We start from the raw sequence: 22518 nt of genomic DNA, 5'->3' as shown, positions 1-22518 counted from the left end.
GCGAATAAAAGTTGAGCAGCTCTCAGATGTGAACTGTAGACTAAAATACACAAAGATTATTGAAGAAAAAATGAAAGAGTTTGAGAACAAGAACCACACCTTGGAGATTCAGTGGCAAACCTTGAAGAAAACCCTGATTGATTCAGCTAGAGAGGCATGTGGTGAGGTTGTCTGCAAGAATAGAAAAATCATGATGATAAAAAACACCCAACAGGCATACAGTCAGGAATACATATCCAACTTGAAGTAGAAAAAGCCATCAAAGGCTTGAAATGTGGAAAGGCAGCAGGAGTAGATGATATTCGACTAGAAATGCTGAAGTATGATGGTATAAAAGTCTTACAGTGGCTGCACTGCATAGTTCAGAAGGCCTGGACAGAGGGACGAATTCGTTATTATTATTATTATTCCTGATACCTCCAAGGAGTCCGAAGACTCATCGCGGGAGGACATCTTCAACTCTCTCTACACCTTACCTCTACTACGAATCAACGCCATCTACCGCCCACCTCCAACACCACCACAACTAGTAATTTTTGTCTGTAAATTGCGTGTGTTCTGAAGGGCCGATTTGTATGTATGCGGGATGAAAAACCCGAGTTTCCGGGAGAAAAAACCCTGCTACCTCCGTATGAGATCGGCTAACTCACCATCGATTGAAATCATCGATTGGAGTAGAGCTCTATAGAGTACCCATATATAAAAAAGGAAATAAAACTGAATATGAGAATTACAGAGATATTTCCTTACTGAGTGTTCCGGGCAAGATTTATGCCAGTATATTTGAGAAACGGTTGAGAAGAATTGTGGAAGAAAAGCTTGGTGAAGAACAAGCTGGATTCAGGAAAAATAGAGGCTGTCAGGATCAGATCTTCACTTTACGACAAATAATTGAGAAAGCATGGGGATATAACAAAGATCTGTATTTAAGTGTTGTCGATCTGGAAAAGGCATACAACAGGGTGCCAAGAGAGAAGTTATTCAATACACTACAGTTATATGGTGTCAGTGAGGCATTATATCAAGCAATACTTAGTCTTTATTTGAGTTACAAGCCAGGCAGTTAGAATTGAAGGAAGTACAGGAAGATGGTTTAATGTTAAATATGGTGTGAGACAAGGATGTACATTATCCCGTCTGTTATTCATTATCTATATGGATCACATTATGAATTAAAGTGGTATTAAACATGATATCAGAATTGGAGATGTTAATGTCAGCTCTTTGCTTTATGCAGATGATGTTATACTTTAAATAAATTCACTACAAGTTTGCAAGATTCCCTGACTGAATTGAATAACTGTTATAATAGATATGGTATGAAGGTCGGCAATAAGAAGACAAAGACAATGAAAATAGGTAAATCGTTGAAATTGTCAACTGTGTTTTGAATGGGGAACCTGTGGAACAAGTAAAACATTTCAGCTACTTAGGTATGATTTTTAGTGAAGATGGCAAATTAAATATGGAAATATACAACAGAATCAACAAAGCTGGTGTTGTAGGAAGTCAATTGAATAAATGCATATGGAATAAGAGAAAATTAGTCGGAACACTAAATTAGCTGTATACAAGACGGTATCCAAACCAGTTTTAACTTATGTATCTGAGAGCTGGGTCAGAAGTAAAACACTTGACCAAAGACTAGAGACCGCAGATATGAGAGTCCTGAGAAAGATTAAGAGGCATGAACAGATAGCATCAATGGTAATATCAGATTAAAAACAAGGATATTAGGAAAGAACTTGACATTGTCAGCATCAAGGAATGTGTTAGCAGAGGTAATCTCAGGTGGTATGGTCACTTGAACAGAATGGGCAAGGAAAGATTAGCGAAACGAGTGTTCTCTGCCAGGTTGGCAGGAAAACGACGTGGAGGAAGACCAAGACATAGGTGGATTGATACGGTACAAAGTGCCTTAGACGATAGAAATATAAGATCTGGTAATGTTGGAGTCTTGACAAGTAACAGACTGATTTGGAGGAAAATTGTAGATAAGAAGTTAGTAATAATGTAAATTTTTCATGTAGTACTATCATATCCTGTACACCCCTTGAGCGTACATGTCAGGAATTTGATGATGAACAGGACTGGAATACTTAGAAAATAGGCATAAAACTAAAATGCTATTTGAAGATTCTAAGCCTCACAAAATTAATGAAATTCATTTAAGAAATTATAGAAAGGAAGAAAGTTAGTTAAAAGATCACTAACAGAAAATAAAATGAGTTATGCAGACAGCATGGCAGAAATCTCACAGAAGGTTATAATATTGGAAAATTGAAAAATTGTGTGAGGTGACATGGTAATATGCTCTGAAAGAAGTATGCAAAAACGTATGAACACGATGTGATGTTAACAGAAGAGAGTAAGATTGTAGAAAGATGGAGAGAGCACTTTAATCAGATTCTAAATGAAGAAAACAATCTAACTCATATAATAATTATTAAGTACATAATGGAGGAACCTTCCATAAATAGAGATCTAAATGGCTGACAGAAGATGATCTAGCTAGTGGGATTGAATATGAGGGGTTTGGTGTCTTCAGGAGTGATTGGGAGAATAAAATGGTGGGAGGAGTGTTATTGATGATAGCTGATGAGCTGCAGCCAAGGAGAAAAGAAGTAGAACTGCAGAATAGAGAAAAGAGAACATTTGAGGCTATTTGGTGTGAGATTGAGACTAGAAGAACAAAATATACAGTTGGGTGCTGCTATAGACCAGGTGATGGAATAGATGGTGGAGATAGTATACATAAGTAAATAGAAGAAATGAGTGGAAGGAGGGTAATTATTATTATGGGAGATTTCAACTAGTAACATTGATTGGAAGGAGGAGAGGACACATGGGAGGAAGGAATTGGATTTTATGCGGTTATTAAGGGATAACTATCTGCGACAGCATGTAATGGAAAATACTAGGGGTCAGAGAATGCTTGACCTAGTAATTGCATCTGAGAATTTGGCATAACAAATATGACCACGTTGCCACCTATTGGTGAGAGTGATCATAGGGTCTTGACTTGGGAGGTGGCTAAATGTGTGGAATTTACAATTAAGACAGGGTACGTGTGGAATTATTGGGCTGGTAAGAATGACAAGCTTAGGAGTTTGATTGGTTCAGTGCCATGGCATGTAAAATTGCAAGGGCTAGATGTTGATAGTGGATGGGAGGCAGTTAAGAAGTGTTTGCAGGAGGCAATGGCTGACTATATACCTAGAGTCCGAATAATAAATCAAGTAGGGGTTAAATGGATGAATAACTCCATTAAGCTTGAGCTGCAAAAAAAGAAACAACTATGGAGGGAATTTAAGGAGAAAGGTGACCGGCAGACACATGAACAATATAAAGCGCAGGCCAGAAGGGTAACGAGTGTGGTAAGAAAAGCAAAAGCGGATTATGAAAGAACATTATCCATGCAGGCTAAAGAGAATCCCAAACAGTTTTTTCGATATGCTGCAAGTGAAAGAAAAAATGTATATGGCAGAATGATTTTAAAGAATGTCGATGGTAGGGAGGTAACCGAATCAGTTGTTATAGTGGAATTACTTAGCGAGCACTTTGCTAGAGTATATCATCCAGGTGGTGACATTGCAGGAATGAATGAACCAATAGCTTATACAGGAATTGTGGTAAATGAAGTGGAGGTGAATAGTCTATTACAAAACCTGAATGTCACTACATCTGTGGGATTGGATGGCATACCAGCTCGTGTCATACGTGAAGTGGCTAAAGAATTGTCAGTGCCCTTGACCATTTTGTTTATTTTGAGTCTCGGGTCTGGATTAGTCCCGAGGGGGTGGAAAGAGGGGAAAATAGTTCCACTGCATAAAGGAGGTTCAAAGACTGCTGTTGTAAATTACCTACCGATCAGCATATCAGGAATCATTGTCAAGGTCTTGGAAAAAATAGTCAAGAGAAAAATACAGGATTGGATAGATGAAAATGGGATACTGTATGGGGGGGACAACATGGTTTTGTGAAGGGTAGATCATGCCTCAGTAACTTGCTCACGTTTTATAACACAGTGACGGCTGAACTGGATAAGGGAAATGGGTTTACAGTGATTCTACTGGACCTTGCTAAGGTCTTTGACAGGATACCACATGTTACTCTAATCAGTAAACTGCAGCATAAGGGGATGGATATAGGGTTGGTGAGATGGATAGGAGGGTGGTTGATTGAGAGATATCAGAAAGTGGTTTATTCAGGAGTAGAGTCCAAAAGACGGCCTGTGACTAGTTGTGTGCCACAGGGTTCTGTTCTTGGACCACTACTGTTCAATTTGTTCATTAATGATATAGGAAAGGATCTGAGAGGAAATGTTAATTTGTTTGCTGATGGTGCAAAGTTAGGTAGAGCAATAGTGAGTGCACAGGATGTCAAAATTTTTCAGGATTTCCTCGATACAGAGGAACAAGCAGAGACAAACAGGTTATTGTTCCTCTGTATCGAGCCTTGATAAGATCCCATCTAGACTACTGTGCCCAGATATGGGTGCCAGGGTTTCTTCTTGATGGGGAGGAGGAGGAGGTGGAGAGGGTCCAAAGACGAGTTACCAAGATGATAGCAGGTGTATGGAAAACCTTATGAGAACAGGTTGAAGATTTGCGGGTTGCAGAAATTGGTTGATAGGCAAAAAAGGGGTGATATGATTGAGACATTCAAATTACTGAAGGGTTTCTATAAGATTAATTCAGAGGATATTTTTGAGAATAGGACTGGTGGTGGGAGGACTAGGGGCCATCCATGGAAGCTCGACAAGAGTGTTAGAGCTAGGTTTTTTTCTTGGAGAGTGGTGAATGAGTGGAATAAGCTGCCAAAGTCTGTTGTGGGTGCCATGACTGTGAATGAGTTCAAGGTGAGGTATGATAGATACTGTGTGAATGTCGAATAATTGTTCTTGACATGATGTTAGGGCCTCCCTCGATGAGTCTATCGACTCCTTGAAGTTGCCCATAATAATAACAAATATTACGTTAAAAGCAATATCTAAAAATTAACATAATTGAGAAGATGAAAATGAAAAGGCATGGCATGATGATAATATAGTAACAGAAATGTTTAAGATAAGTAAAAAAAATGCTGCTGATTATTTTAAAGTGGCCTTTAATAATGTGCTAGAGACTGAAAAAAAAAAAAAATACTGAGATAATTGAAAGAAGCAATGATAGCCATAATTCCAAACAAAGGAGATCTCGCCAAATGTGAAAATCAGAGAGGAATTAGTATACCTTCACTCTACCTGCAAAAAAAAAAAAAAAAAAAAAAAAAGGAAAAAAAAGTGAAATATTAAGATAAAGAAGCCATTAAGGCATCAATAAATTGGTTTTGGAACAATTGTACATCATAGTTTTAATTTAAGGAATATCACTGAACAGAGTAGAATTTAGACCCTCCGTATACTTACGTTTTATAGATTTCATTTATTATTAATATTAACAGCTGATTTCGATGGAATCAGATACTGATCATGGGAGATACACACTGACTCCATGGAAGTCAGATATTAATAATAATTATAAATAAAATTTAAGTATAAGGAAGTTCTAAATGCAAAACTCATTCAACTGTTCCTTAAACTAATTCGATGAGTCTGCATTCACAATACATTTCAGCAATGTATTCCACTCGCCAACCACTCTCCATGTCAAGAATCTTCTCATCCCTTTGATCACACCCTCCTTATACAGTTTCCACGGATGGCCTCTTGTTCTAGCCTCCCCTCCTATTCTATGAAAACGTTCTTCCATGTTGACTTAGTAGAATATCCCTCCCCCCATTCATGAGGCATTTGTAAATGACATTCTTTCATATACTCCACATTCCAAACATTGGTTACCACCTTTGTGAATCTTCTTTGACATTTTTTATTTTCTGACATATCCTCATCACCATGAAAATCAGGTCAAATTTGTGCATTGTTATCCATAAGATGCCTGATCAAGCCCTTATACAACGAAAAATGAAATCATAACCTCTTTATTTTTTCACATCAAGGTCCTCAATATCATTGCCATTATCTGTTGTGACAATTACACAACTTGTACAATGTGGTCCCTGAATTTCAGGTCCTCATCCACCACCACTACCAATCTCTCTTCCTCTACCTCCTACAAGGTTTTCCCACCAAGTGCTTACTTGGAATCCCATCACTGGTTACCTTACACTTTGTAACATTGAACTGATAGTTCCACTTACCTGTCCATTCATACAATCTCTTCAGTCCTTCTTTAAGGCCATAGCATCTGCTTGACTCTGCATTGTTCTCTCTAATTTTACATCATCTGCAAACAGTTGCATATCACCAGTTAAACCTATTTCAATATCATTAATATAAAAGTTGAACAACAATAACCCCCATACAGAAACTGTGAACTACATCACTAATGACCTTCATCTGAAGGTCAGAGGAATTCCTTGGTGGGAATCTAAACAGCAGAGTAGGAAATGATTACCAGACATATAGAAATGTTTTGGGAAAATTTGGAGAAAAGTGTAAAGCCAATAATAATGGTAAATGTCTGCTAGAATTCTGTTCAGGACATGGATTAGTTATTACTAATACCATGTTCCAACATAAAAAATGTGCAAATTGACATGGAGAGAAGATGCAATAAATAAGAAAAGTCTCATTGGCTATGTTATAGTTGACATCAATGTTTTCCCACTGGCTCAGCATATAGAGAGAATTTGCAATAGGAAGTGATCACTATTTAGTTTTGAGCAGCATAAAATTATTTCATATTGAAAAGAAGAGTGTGTAAGAAAGTTTTGAAATGAATCAAGATTGAGCAGTTTTCAGAGGTGGACTGTAGACTCAATTACACAAACATCATCGAAGAAAAATTGAAAGAATTTGAAAACAAAAATCAAATCTTGTAGATTCAGTTGCAAAACCTGAAGAAAACATTGATTGATTCAGTCAGAAAGGCAGGTAGTCTGTAAGGATAGAAAAATCAGAACTCTATGATGGACACAGGAAGTTAATGAGGCAGTGAAGGAAAAGAAGAAAGCTTATCAAAAGTTCCTGGCAAGTAAGTCAGCCTGTGCTCTTAGAGAATACAGAAAAAAATGTAAGGAAGCAAAGTACTGTGTAAACCTCGCTAAACAAAAGTCATGGATAATCTTTGGTAAGATCATGGAAAATAAATAGCAGAAAGGTGGCAAAATATTCTGGAGGTTATTGAAAAAAGCTTAGAAATGGAGGAAAAAGTACTGCGAAAGGATCACAGTACTTTTTCGAGATGATAAAGGTAGCATGAAAATTGAAGATAACAATATTCTAGATGTCTAGACTAATTCTTTTGAAAGACTGTTAAATGAAACAAGCAGTCAGCATGATGATAGAAAACACCCAACAGGAATGCAGTCAGGAATACATATCCATACTTGAAGTAGAAAAAGTCATCAAAAACCTGAAATGTGGAAAAGTAGTTGGAGTATATGAAATTTGGATAGAAATGCTCAGATATGGGGGTATAAAAGTTTTATAGTGGCTGCATTGCATAATTCAAAAAGCCTGATCAGAGGATCATATTCCAGATGATTGGAGCAGAGCTCTTATAGTCCATCTGTAAAAAGGAAATAAAACTGAATGTGAGAATTGTATTTCCCTATTGAGTGTTCCTGGTAAGATTTATGCAAAGCATACTGAGAGACAAGTAAAAAAAAAAATTGTGGAAGGAAAGCTTAAGTAGAATCTGGATTCAGGTCAAATAAAAGTTGACAGAATCAGATTTTCACTATAAGACAAATAGTTGAGAAATCTTGGGAATATAACAAGGATTTGTATTAAGTTTTGTTGATTTGGAAAAGGCATAAGACAAGGTCCCAAGAGGAATGATCTTCAAAACACTCCAGTTATATGGTGTAAATGGGACAATATATTGAGCAATATATGGACTGGTGATCCCATGTGAAAATATTGCCATTCACCAACCTGCACTTGGCTAGCGTGGTGATTTAATGACCTAACCTTTTCAGATGAATCCAGCAGAAATAAAATGGCTCTCATTCCCCGGAGGCCGGATTGCTACTACCTATGGCAGCAGGCAGTTAAACATGAAGGCAGAGAGAGGGTGCTAAGAATCCCCGGGTAACCAGTTCATGTTACCATTGGAAACTAGAGCTTGGAACATTAAACCGTAGGACTCTGAGCAGTGAAGCACGGTTAACTGAACTAACTGAAGAGCTAAAGCAACTAAAATGGGACATTCTTGGACTATGCAAAGCCAGACGTAATGGTGAAGAAATTCTTCGATTAAAAAATGGAGACATATTATATTATAGAGATCAAGGTAAAGAAAGAATCAGTGGAGTTGGGTTCATGATCAACAAAAAAAATGAAGGCTAACATAATAGAATTTGACAGTGTATCCTATCGAATAGCAAGTATTGTTGTTCAAATCTCGAAAAGATACACTCTTAAGATCATCCAAGTCTATGCACCAACAATAAGTCATACTGATGAAGAAATTGAAGCATTCTATCATGATATATCCCAGCTCTACAATAAAGGAAACACATCGTTTCAGAATTGTAATGGGAGACTTTAATGCTAGAATTGGTATTCAACATTCTGATGAACGCTCAATGGGAAATTTTGGATATGGCATGAGAGGTGACAGAGGAGCAAGGTTAATAGAATTTGCAGAAAAAGAAAACCTGTATATCATGAATTCCTTCTTCAAGAAAAAAACACATAGAAAGTGGACATGGAAAAGTCCAAATGGAAAAACTAGTGAAATTGACTTTATCCTCAGCAATAAGAAAAACATCTTTCAAGACTGCTCTGTTATAAACACTTTCAACATTGGAAGTGACCATCATATTGTATGCAGTAAGATTCAAATAAACTGCCAAAAAGAAAGAAGAAAAATGTTTCTGAGATCAAAGCAAAACATAGATGTACACAAACTCAACATTAAAAAAGATATATTCCAACATGAACTAAACAATAGATTTAAACATCTTATTATAGATGACAATGCTGATCTATCAGAAAGTAACGACATTATTATCCAAAACCTTTTACAATGCTCACTTGAAATATCTGGTACCACAGAACAGAAACAAGACAAAATCCCTGAAGAAACAAAACAGCTTATGAAGAAACGAAGAGAAATGAAACAATCAATTAACTTACAGAATAATATTGAATACATGGAATTGTGCAAAACAATCAGAAAACTTATCACAGAAGAAATAAGAAAATTCAATTGTAAATTCATGCAACAAACAATTGAAAACAACCATAGTCTCAAAAAAGCCAAACAACAATTGATGAACAGCAAACAGCTGGTTGCAGTCAAACTACAAGACGGGACCATCACCAGAGATAGATATGCTATAGCAAAAAGAATTGAAGAATTCTACTCAATATTATACCAGGATAATGAAATAAATGAAGAAGACAACTACAACACAGCTGAAGTACCACAGATTCTACCAGAAGAAGTTATGCAGAACATTCAAAGCTTCCAAAATGGGAAAGCTGCAGGTGAGGATGGAGTTATAGCTGAACTTCTAAAAACAGGCGGAGAAATAATCTACGAACTCTTATTAAAACTATTTACTTTATGCCTGAAGAAAAATGATGTACCAACAACATGGAAGAAGGCTACCCTAATTCTGATACATAAAAAAGGTGAGACTTGACAAACTTCCGACCTATCAGTCTACTATCAGTGGTCTACAGAGTGTTTACAAAAGTCTTGGCTAATAGACTTTGTGCGACTCTGGACCTAGCACAACCAAAAGAACAGGCAGGCTTTCGAAGGGGCTTTAGTACAATGGACCATATTCAAGTTGTACAGCAGATTATTGAACTGTGTAATGAATATCAATTACCACTATGTCTTGGTTTTATTGACTATGAGAAAGCCTTTGATTCACTTAAAACTTGTGCAATACTTAAAGCATTACGAAACCAACAAGTGGAGGAGCCCTACATCAGAACCATCAAATCGGCATACAACAATGCCACAGCAGCAATTCATTTCAATGGAAACATCTCTACTGTGGGAATACAGAAAGGTATAAGACAGGGTGACACAATATCTCCAAAATTATTCAAGTGTGCCTAGAAGAAATATTCAAACTTCTTGATTGGGAAGGGAAAGGTCTGAAGATAAATGGAAGATATTTAAACCATTTACGCTTTGCAGATGACATAGTTATCTTTACTTCAACTGAACATGAATTACAGACTCGTATTCACGAGCTCCAAATTATTAGCAGAACAGCAGGCCTAAAGATAAACCTAAAGAAGACCCAGATTATGTTCAATAGTTATGTCCAACCAAAAATAATAATAATCCATAATGAGGATATTAAGCAAGTAGATCATTACATATACTTAGGACAACAGATATCAATGGAACAAAATATCATGGATGAAATTATGAGTTGTGTGATGCTTGGGTGGAAAGCATTTGGAAAATTACATTCAATATTCAAAAGCCAACTACCATTATGCCTGAAGAGAAAAGTTTTTAACCAGTGTATTCTTCCTATACTGACATATGGCTGTGAAACATGGACACTGAATGCAAAGAAAATTCAAAAATTAAGAACAACACAATTTAGTATGGAAAGAAGTATGCTTGGTATCACAAGATTGGATCACAAAAGAAATACATGGATAAGAAATCAAACCAAAGTCTCTGACATCACAGGAAGAGTGAAACATCTGAAGTGGCAATGGGCTGGGCATATTGCCTGAAGACAAGATCAGCGATGGACAAAAGAAGTACTGGACTGGATTCCACAAGAGGAAAAACAACCACGATGCTGACCTAAATCACGGTGGATTGATAATATCATCAGATTTGCAGGAGTGACATGGAAAAGGAGAGCCATGGACAGAGAGTGTTGGAGTAATCTTGGAAAGGCCTTCATCCAGCAGTGGATCAATAATGGCTGATGATGATATAGTCTCTATTTAAGCTGTAAATTAGCAGTTAGAATTGAAGCAGGTACAGAAAGATGGTTTGAGGTAAAATCAGGTATGTGACAAGAGTTCACATTATCTCCACTGTTATTCATTATCTATATGGATCACATTATGATGGGAAGTGGTATGAAATCTGATATTATGATAATGTTATATGTCTGAATAAATCCAGTACAAGTCTGCAAGATTCTCTGCCTAAATTGAATAACTATGGTAATAAATTTGATATGAAAATCAATACACAGACGATAGGCAGAAAACATCAAGCATATCCTGAATGGTGAACTTCTAGAACAAGTAAAACATTTCATCTATTGAGACACAATATTTAATGAAGATGATAAATTAAATATGGAAATAGATAACAGAATTAGTAAAGCTGGTATGATACGAAGTCAGCTGAATAAATTTATATGGAATAAGAGAGAAATTAGTCAAAACACTAAATTAGCTGTATGCAAGACAGTGTTTAAACCAATTTTAACTATGTATCCTAGAACTGGATTAGAAATAAATTGATATCTCATATCATCTTAGAATTCTCATATCAAAGATTTGAGAATTCTGAGAGAGATTAATGAAGTGAAGAAATGGCATCAATGGCAGTATCATATCAAAAATGAGGATATTAAGCCAGTTACAGATCCAACTCACTAGTCTGTTATCTAATCCCATCTGCTTCAGTTTGTTTAACGGTTTGTCTTGTGGCAGTCTATCAAAAGCTTTTGCAAAATCTAAGTATACCCTTGTATGTGCATCTCCTTTGTCCAGTACATTTGTCAGTACTTATGTACTGACAACTGTATTTTGTCCAGTACTTATGTACTGTAACAAGGTAAATCATGATCTCCATTTAACAAACCCATTTCTATCCACAACTCCAGATATACAGATTGGCCTATAATGTATAGCCACACCTAGTCATCACCTTTGTGCAGTAGAACAATTTTACTTTCTTTCCATTCTCTTGTGACTTATGCTGTTGTAAGACTTATTAAATAGGCATATCAATTTAATACCAAGTTCTATATCCAACTCTCTGAAACACTCTTAAGACAAGCAGTGGTATTTAATCAAATCCTATTGCCTTATTGACATCCTCTCCCGTTTTCTCTACATTCAAGCTTCTCATGATTTCATCTTGATGTGGATGAAACACTGTTATACATTGTTCTCTGAATACCTCAACTATGTCCTTCCTCTGCAGCAGTTACTATTCCACTATCTCCATCTATTAACATCATCTTACCATAATCATTCTTCTTTCTGCTTGCCACATATCTGAAAAACTCTAAGGTTTTTCTGGGTCTGATTTGCTAATTTCTGCTCATAGTGTAGTTTTGCTATTCATACCAACTGAGTCACCTTCCTAGCCTGCTGTTTATACTTCCCATGCAATTGACTGCCACTTCTTCCAAATTTCATGCTTAATCCCTTCATTATTTGACACCAACTTAATTCATTCTTTTGACCTTTGGAATACATTTGCACATCGACATTATTAAATATCTTTTGGTCAGTTCCCAAGTAGCATTTATCTCCTTTCCACTCATTGCATACTATAGCTACAAGCTGCCTCCTGAGCTTTCGTGATCACCAGCCTTGTAATTCACATATATCCAAGCAGAAATATTCATATGGCTAGCTACAACTCGGGTGATCACTTCATGATCGGTCTCGCCAACTGCATAACTAACCCAAGTTGCATAAGCATTTCTTCATCATAACCCTCCACATTCTATGGTCTGTAGCAACATTCAACTAAATATCTCTTCTTCTCAACTTCCTCCTCACACCATGCTGTCTTATAACCATTGCCACTATTTCTCTCTTGCATCCCTATCTTATGTGGACATATTATTATCACCCCCCCTCCAGTCTTCTTTTTCTTTCTGTCCTCATGAAAAACCTCATACCCTTCCATTTCTATTCCCATCAGGATATCATCCTCATTCAACCATGTGTAACTTATTTCAACAGTTTTGGGGCAAATAAACTCAATTAGTGAAACCATTTCATCTCCCTTATTTCTAATGCTCCTGGTATTTGTAAATAAACAGCAATTTACTTTTAGGTCTATAACCAGTCCTGTCCATGCCATTTATTGGTTGTGCACAATAGTCTAAGTTTAAGATAATATTGGAATTTGGAATGTAGATTATGAGGATAAATTAATAGTTTATGTACTGCAGACACCAGCAAACAGGAGAAAGAGGGAGATGATATATGATATGATAGAGACCTTCAAACTTCTGAAAGGGCCTATTTTTCATGGTATTAACAACACCACAAACACTTTTATCAACAAAGATGTTTTATTAACGCTTATATTTTGCTGATTTTCAACTCTGCATCATCAGAGCACAACACACATGTAAACGCGACAGTGAGTGAGTGAAACAACAATATTGCAAAAGACAAGAGATCTAAAGTCCTATTTTTGGCGCCCTCTAACAGAAAAAAAAAAAAAAAAACAGCAGTTATCCAGGAGTTTTTCTCAGGATAACCGTCTCCCAAATTTTTTACAAATTAGTGCAACCATATTTGTTAAGGTTGGGAGAATTCTTCAAAGCCATTGCTGACTCAAAAAATAATCTTTCAGATCTATAACGACTCCTAAATAGCACATTCGATTTCATCCATCTAATCCTGTGTGAAGGAGTGTCTAAAGCATGGTCTGCCAGTCCCGACTTGCCATAGTAATAGTAGCTAATGTATCTTTCATGTTCTTCCAGGCGGATGTTCACTGATCTTCCTGTTTGCCCATAATAGGCCAAGTCACAGTCACATGGAACTTCATACACTCCTGGGTGTGCTAAGGGGTGAAGTTTATTCTTAGGCGAGCGTATCAGAGTTGCCAGCTTGACATGAGGTTTGAAGGTGGTGCGAAGGCCATGTTTCAACAATACTTTGGCTATCTTTTTCGATGTATCTCTGATATAGGGAATAGAAATGGTCGTGTTGTATTCTTGTGTATTAGGGGAGGGCAGAGTAATGGGCCTATGTAGTATTTTATCTATTTTGTAGGGATTGTAGCCATTGGCTAAGAACGTATGGTGCAGGTACTGGAGTTCAGTGACCAGAGCTGTATCGTTAGAACAAATGGCTCTGGCTCTGTATGTAAGTGTTTTTAAAATGCCGTACTGTTGGACTGGATGATGATGTGATTGTTTATGTAGGTATCTTCCTGTGTGTGTAGGCTTTCTGTAAATAGAAAAAGATAGTGATCCATCTGAAAGACAGGTGACTAATGTGTCAAGAAATGGTAAACAGTTATTTGATTCTTTTTCTACTGTGAAGTGAATTTTGGGGTGTTGGTTGTTTAGGTAGGTGACAAAAGCATCCAAAGTGTCTTGTGCATGGGGCCAGATGGCAAACACATCATCTACAAATAGCGCAACCACACTTGGGGCTTGTATGTAGCTGTGGTAAGTACTTTGTTTTCAAAGTGTTCCATGTAAAAATTTGCTAACGGGGGAGAGAGGGGGGAACCCATAGCAGTACCATTAATCTGTTTGTGGAGGAAAACGAGTCGTTATAGATCTGGAAGATTATTTTTTGAGTCAGCAATGGCTTTGAAGAATTCTCCCAACCTTAACAAATATGGTTGCATTAATTTGCCAAAAATTTGGGAGACGGTTATCCTAAGAAAAACTCCTGGATAACTGCTTTTTTTTTTTTTCCCCGTTGGTGCGAAAAATAGGACTTTAGATCTTTTGTCTTTTGCAATTATATTGTTTCGCTCACTCACTGTCGCGTTTACATGTGTGTTGTGCTCTGATGATGCTGAGTTGAAAATCAGCGAAATATAAGCGTTAATAAAACATCTTTGTTGATAAAAGTGTTTGTGGTGTTGTTAATACCATGAAAAATAAGTCATGAATAACCATCAACACCTAAGCTTTATTTGTTAGATTTTGAAAGGGCCATATAGGATACCAGTAACCGGAATTTTTCATTTTATGGAGATTGAGAGCACATCTATGGAAGTTGGGAATAAATATAGTCAAGAAAGGGGTGAGAGCTAGATTTTTCTCTTGTAGAGTGGTGTGCAGTTGGAAGGCTTGCCTTTGAAGGTTGTGAGTGCAGGTAGTTTGAATGAATTCAAGAAAAGGTATGACAGCTGGTGTGGTAATATGTGGCCACCCTCGATGAGTCCCCTGACTCTCTCGTGGTCTCTGCTAATAATAATAATACAGAACTCATCCAAATATTATAATGAAACCATAATAAAGATTTTCAACAGCAATGTCAAGGCCATATTATTATATGGACAGAAACAAGGAAGCTAACAAAGAAACAGGAAGCTGCATTAAATAGTTTTCAAAGAAAGGTTGCATTTTTATTTTGGCCCCAACATATAACGAATGATGACTGATATTAATTGGTCATTATTAATTTTAATTTCACTAGTATCAATAGATTCATATGAAATGGACAGGATATGTACAGAGGAGAGATTCCAAGGGTAGTTTGGTTTGTTTTACAATCAGTATCTCTGTTTTCTCTTTTCTGCCTGAAGAGTTTATCAAATGCATATGTAATTTTTTTTCATCGTATGGTCATTTGCTACTGTCCACATGAAAAGAAAACCTTAATTATTCATTATTTATTTTTGCCACAGTCAATTAGCTCTTTTTTGCTGTAGTTTTGTTTTAATGTAAAGTAAGTGATAAACTGTTGCACTTGTCCTCTCCAAGCTGAAATAGAGTATTGAAACAAATCGCTCTGTCCGTTCTGTTAACATTTACAGAACAACATAACTTGTCTTGGTCCAATATGAAAAAGTTCATTTTCAAGCTAGTACATTTCATTTACAAAGATATTTTACCAGTTCATGTCTGATTTTTCTTTCTCTTTATGTTATCATGAACATCAAGGATAGTTTTTTATATATTTTTTATATTTAAATAAATGTAATTAATTGGTTTTAAGTTTGTGACACGTTCAAACTTAAAACTCATGGAAATTATTGCTTTTTTAAAAAAATAAATAAAGTATTAAGTTTTAAACCTTACATTTTTGTTTTTTTCTTATTTGATTTCAGTGATGTATTTATTTATTTTTAAATTTGGGGATGTGTATTTCCTGCTGTGTAAAAATAGACACAATTGTATTTCAAAAAGAAACTGAACCTAAAATTAGAAGAAAAAAAATATTTTGATTATTTTAATGCACTAAGATTAAAGTGCGCTTTGTTAGCATTAAATCATATGTTAAGTTTCAGTTTAAGATTTGGTATAGCCTTTTGTACACTTATTTATTGATACTATGAAAACATGTATATTAAGTAATCAAGATAGTGCGGTTTAAGATTTTTTTGTTGTTGTTGTAATATCCATTCTAGGCCACTCAATTCCTGAACTGCTCAAAGCTATTTTGAAGTTTTTCCCTCTAGACACTTATGTCTATGCCCCGGTAAGTTTGTAGAGATTGCAAAACATATTTAATCAGCAACTGTCTTCTTTTGTTTGATGTCTTATCAAACAACCCATAAAATGATAAGAAAAGGAATAACTGCCTAACCCAGTGGATGCTAATCGTTCTTTTTTTATGAAGTCTCTATAGAGATGGAAAGTAAGCTTGAATGTACTAATTGGGAATGATGCTTATCCAATTCAAAACACTTCTGTTAAACCAGTATATCACCTTAAGAGTAACTTTAAGGTGAAATATTGATTTATAAAAAGAAAAAAAAAAGCCTCTTCAGGGAATAAGTAGTGCTGTCGATATTGTCTACTGTGCCAGAGCAAGAATATAAATTCATAATTCTCTTTTGATACCAAAATTCTGAAAATTCCCCTAACAATTCTCAGCTGGTTTGCTGAGGTTGGTAGAGGAATGGTTAATGACTGTTTTGTTTGCTTGTTGTATATTTGATGCTGAGAGCATTGAGATTTTTCAGGTGACATAATTTTGCGATTACAGAACTTTATTATTATTATGATTATCTTCAGCTCACAGTGAACTAGAATCTCCTTACTTCTATGTGCCAGTATCCTCCACATCATTGCCAGAATTCGTTATGCTGTCCTCACAATTTTAGCAACTTATTCTCTAAATTTTAGATCCCTATCCAACACTACTCCCAGATCTCTTATTTCCAATGTAAATATACACTTCATGATGATATATTGGAAAAGTATACTTTACATTTCATCTTTGTTTTCTGAATGCTACAACTTTAGACTTTGCAACATTGAATTGATAGTCCAACTCCCATGCCCATTCACTCAGTCTAATCAAGTTCTCTTGTAAGTCACAACATCTGCTCTACTTTTCATAGTTCTTCCCAACTTTGCATCATATGCAAACAACTGAATATCCCCCATTCAAACCTTCCTCACTATCATTTAACATACAGGTTAAATAGCAATGGCCCTAAAACAGACCTTTGAGGTACACCACTAATGCCTTCCCTCTTCTGGGATATTGCTCCCTCATACACAGATTGCCGATTCCTATCAGACAGCCACTCTCCAAACTAATACACTAATCTAATATCCAACCTAATCAGTTCTAGTTTAACTATTGATTTTTCATGTGGCAATCTATTAAAAGCCTTTGTAAAATCTAAGTAACAACTGTGTATCCATTTCTCTTTTACAATGCACCTATCACCTTATTTTTATAAGTAACCAGATTACTAAAATCTGACCTTCCTTTAGCAAGTCTGTTCTGTCCATCAAAGAGAATGCTGCTGCTGCCAACCCAATTCTGGATCCTGATTCTCACTAACTTCTCCAACACTTTAACCACAACACCTGACACAGATTCTCTTGTAATTTGAAGCTTGAGTTCTGTTACCTTCCTTATGAAGCAATATACAATCTTGCCTTCCTTCCACTTTGGAACTTGATCCAAGTATATGCTATTGCAGATGTCAACTCCCTGGCACATTCCTTCAAAACATATGGCGATATATCATCAAGTCTGTAGCCTTATTAACATCAGGGGTTTACTCAATTCCCTATACTCCTGTTCGATCACAGTCAGTCTCTCCTCCTCCCCTTCCACAGTTCTCAAACCCAGCACACTCACATTCACAAGGATGAAATACCTTTATGAACTGCTCATTTATATCCCAACTATATCCTCTGCAGCAGTTATCCTTTTACCATTTTTATCAATCAATGTCATCCTTCGTTAATTTTTTTTTTTTTTCTGCTGGCTATATATAAAAAAGAACCAGGGGTTTTGTCCTCATTAGTTAACTGCTGCTCATAATACAGTTTTGCTATGCATACCAACCAAGTTGTATTCTGCATTCATCCATTTTACACTTATCTTATTTAACCTGACCCTTGGAATACATTTAGACATTTCTTTTATTAGATAGTTCTTGCATAGTGCCCATTCAGCATTGATCCCCTTTCTACTCAATTCCTTATTGTATGTTATGCTACAGCTGCAAGCTATTCTCCTAAGCTTTTTTATAATCACAAGTCCGCATATCAAGAACAAGATAGAGAAGAAGATTGATTAGTGCAACCTTGCCAAAAGTTATAGGCATTAGTGAGACTAGGCTTACAGGGAATATAGAGGAGGGGGGGGGTACTGCTGACGATAGCAGATGAATTGCAGCCAAAAAGAATAGAGATTGGCAGGAGGGTGACTGTTCATTTGAAGCAGTCTGGTGTAAGATCAATAGGAAGGTTCTAAGACTGTAGTAACAAATTATAGACCAATCAGTATCTCAGGAGTGGTGATAAAAGTACTGGAACAATGAAAATTGGTTGAAAGGAGAATTCAAGAATGGGTTGATAAGAATATGATACTGTATGGGGGACGACATGCCTTTATTAAGGATCAGTCATGCCTTTAGTAATTTACTAACTTTTTATAATTTTAGTGACAGCTGATTTGGATAAAGAAAATGGCTACACAATGATTCTGCTGGATTTTGCAAAGGCATTTGACACAATACCACATAGAATGCTATTATGCAAATTAGAACAAATGGGGATAGATATGGCACTGGTTATGTAGATAAGAGGGTAGCTGCTGGACAGATATCAACAAGTGATATATGGAGGAGCAGAATCAAGGTGAAAACAGGTGGCTAGTAGTATGCCTGAAGGTTCACTACTAGAACCATTACTGTTTAATTTGTATATAATTAATATAGGAAATAATCTGAAAAGAAATATTCAGTTGTTTGCTGATGATGATGATGCAAAATTAGGTAGAGTAATAGTGAATCAAGGAATAGAGAGCTTGCAGGACTTAAATGGGCTGTCAGTATGGGCAAAAGATAACAGGTATCAGTTTAATGTGGAGAAATGTAAAGCTATGCATTTTGGGATAAATTGATTACTAGTTATGTACCACAGTGATGGAACTGTACTCTAGGAAATAGATTCTTCCTGAAGTACAGTTATTCCCATTATTCCCAAGTTGCTAGCCTCATAAATTTCCTGCAATTTAATGCCATCAGTGTGATACACAGTATGCAACATTTTCAACCCAAAGTGCATAACCTTACATGTTGCCACATTAAATTGACAATCTTTGCCACAATGCCAATTTATTTAAATCATCCTGCAGAATATCTACATCATCATTATCAACATATTACTACATCTTTAATGCAAATTCAAGTAGTCATCTTCATTCTTCTAGATTCCACTCCACTATATACTACTCTGTGGTGTCTTTATGTCAGCTACCACCTATACATGCTGTTAGCTTTATATCCATTCCCATTTGCTCCAACTTTTGTAATAGTTTTTCATGTGGTATTCTGTCAAATGCCTTGGCAAAGTACAGCAGAATCATGCTGTAGCCATTTCCTTTATCCATTTCCATTGTGTTACTTTATTATAAAATGTGAATAAATTACTAAGACAAGACCTACTCTTTACAGTGCTGCTGCCCACTGTAAAGTATCATATCCCTATACACCCACTGTTAGAATTTACCTTTAAACGACTTTTCCAAACCGTTCCTGATATTAATTGGTCTGTAGTTTGCTACTTCTGTCTTGAAGCCACGTTTATGTAATGGGACTATCTTACCCACTTTCCACTCCCTCGGAACCTTGCCAGAGTTGAGACTTAGATCGAACAATTTCATCAGTGGTAGTGTCTTTTTACACATGCCTGTATTCACATTGATATTTTTAGATGAACAGGAGGTGTTCATGCTGAACACCTCCTGTTCATCTACCTCAATTTTGACATGCATCTCTGTCACTTCAACTGCAAAATCACCACCTGGATGATACACACCTTTGCAAAATAAACTCTCAGTAGCTCAACTACTTCTTTTGCCTACTATCAACATTGATTAAAGTCATCCTACATAGTCATTCTTCCTCTTACTTGCTACATAATGAAAAAAACTCTTTTGGGTTTACTTTGGCCTGCTTAGTTAATTTTCTCTCATAATCTGATAATCTGATTTGGCCTTTCTTACCATACTAGTCACCCTTCTTGCTTTCACTTTGTACTGTTCATGAGTATTCTGATCACCTTTTTCTTTATATTCCCTGAATAGTGTTTTTTCAGTTCTTGCTTTATATCTCTACTCATTCACTTAATCTCCCACTTGGTGTATCCTTTTGACCTTTGATATGCAGTGTAATACTGCTTCTCTCAAACAATCTGACCACCTCCCATGCACTACTGACATTCTTTTCTTGTAGTTTCTCAAACCATGGCACTGTTCCAAAATGCCTCCTGTCATAATTACCAGCTTTATAGATCAACATAAACCCTTTCTTGACAGAGAATTTCACATATTTATCAACTTTCCAGAACAATATTGCCTGGTCACTCTCTCCAATTTGGAGGGCAGGTTATTGATATATCTTCTGATGCTGTTACCAGATTCAACACTCCCAAACCTTTTAGTTCCCTCTATGACATGTTGTTTCAAGTAATTTTCCCTGTATGTATGTATTCCACTTCCATCTTACCATGTCTTCTTGCCTTCCACCAAGCTATGTCCCCATAATTGAAGTTTTCCATAATAATTGTTTGGTCTGCACTCATTCTGTTTTGCTAGTATATGGCATCTACATCTTCCTGAATACCTCCCAGCCTATAGCAACAGCAACAAACAATACATTTTGTCCTGTTGGCCTCGTCACAGCAAACAGCCTCAGATGAACAATTTCCTCCAGACCTAAAATCTTCTTTAATTTCTAATTTTGTTGGTTGTAGTTCTTCAGCTAACATCAGCGATACCCCACCTCCTTTCCTGTTCACTCTATCCTCGCTGAAAATGCATACCTTTTACATTCTGTCCTCTGTTAACCAGGTCTCACTGATGCCTATAATTTTTAGCCAAGTCAAGCTGACCAGTGCCAAAAACTCCTCTCCCTTATTTCTGATACTTCTGGCATTCGTGTACATGCATTCCAACATCCTCTTGGACCTACAGTTACACTTGTGCAATGTCAACCTATTGAATCTGAAACCTGTGTAATTGCATTCAGCATTGCATATCATTTCTCTATAAATGATAGTTTCTGTATAATTTATTAAATAATATTTAGTTTTCCTGGTTTTGCCTTTCTAAACTCTCACTAAACCACACTATCTTCCAAAATCTAACTCCTGAACCTCATCATCATCATCATCAAATTCCTGACATGTATCCTCAAGGGTTGTACAGGATATGATAGTACTACATGAAAAATTTACATTATTACTAACTTCCTATCTACAATTTTCCTCCAAATCAGTCTGTTACTTGTCAAGACTCCAACATTATCAGATCTTATATTTCTATCGTCTAAGGCACTTTGTACCGTATCAATCCATCTATATCTTGGTCTTCCTCTGGGTCGTTTTCCTGCCCACCTGGCAGAGAACACTTGTTTTGCTAATCTTTTCTCTCCCATTCTATTTAAGTGACCATACCACCTGAGATTAGCTCTGCTAACGCATTCCTTGATGCTGACAATGTGTCAAGTTCTTTCCTAATATCCTTGTTTTTAATATGATATTGCCATTGATGCCATCTGTTCACACCTCTAATCTTTCTCAGGACTCTCATATCTGCAGTCTCTAGTCTTTGGTCAAGTGTTTTACTTCTGACCCAGCTCTCAGATCCATAAGTTAAAACTGGTTTGAACACTGTCTTGTATATACAGCTAATTAGTGTTCTGACTAATTTCTCTCTTCTTGCCATACATCTATAAACTACACACCATTCCTCCTGCACAATTTTTTCATTGATTCATTAGCAATCATGACCCTTCTCAACTCTGTCCTATCATACTGAGGTAGCAGATTCACAATCTTCACTTCCCTCCTTACTCTTTGTTTTTGCTTCTTTCAACAACTCTTCTTATCTTCTCTCATTGCTTATTTCTCCCCTTTCAAATCATTTGTTCCTGCTAAAAAAATCAAGTCTTTCACTCCTAGTATCTCTTATTGTTGAATCTTCATACAATGTCTTCTTCCACATTCTTCAGAACACTTTTGCTATCTTTCTATACATCATTAATAATCATGACTTCATTATTTTGCTTTCCGCATGACTCGCATTTCTTGTACTCACACGCAAAACATTTATGACATGCTCTCTCTAGAAACTTATGCTTTCATACC

General features: G+C 36.3%; 1 protein-coding gene across 1 annotated transcript in view; it reads left to right on the top strand.

Annotated features, from left to right (window-relative positions):
• The window catches only part of LOC150106359 (fucose mutarotase-like), a 177135-nt gene that overhangs the window by 86040 nt on the left and 68577 nt on the right, over window positions 1-22518 (top strand). Inside the window, exon 3 of the mRNA XM_090392402.1 lies at window positions 16305-16375. Within this exon, the coding sequence (XP_090248528.1) occupies window positions 16305-16375 (71 nt within the window). The remainder of the gene's footprint in view (window positions 1-16304; window positions 16376-22518) is intronic.

This window comes from Typopeltis vanoorti, chromosome 5, assembly GCF_054136105.1.
Source record: "Typopeltis vanoorti isolate ZY-2024b chromosome 5, IOZ_Tvanoo_1.0, whole genome shotgun sequence".
In the NCBI taxonomy this organism is placed as follows: domain Eukaryota; kingdom Metazoa; phylum Arthropoda; class Arachnida; order Uropygi; family Thelyphonidae; genus Typopeltis; species Typopeltis vanoorti.
The sequence above is the reverse complement of the archived record's forward strand: the minus strand, read 5'-3'. Positions and strand labels throughout refer to the sequence as shown.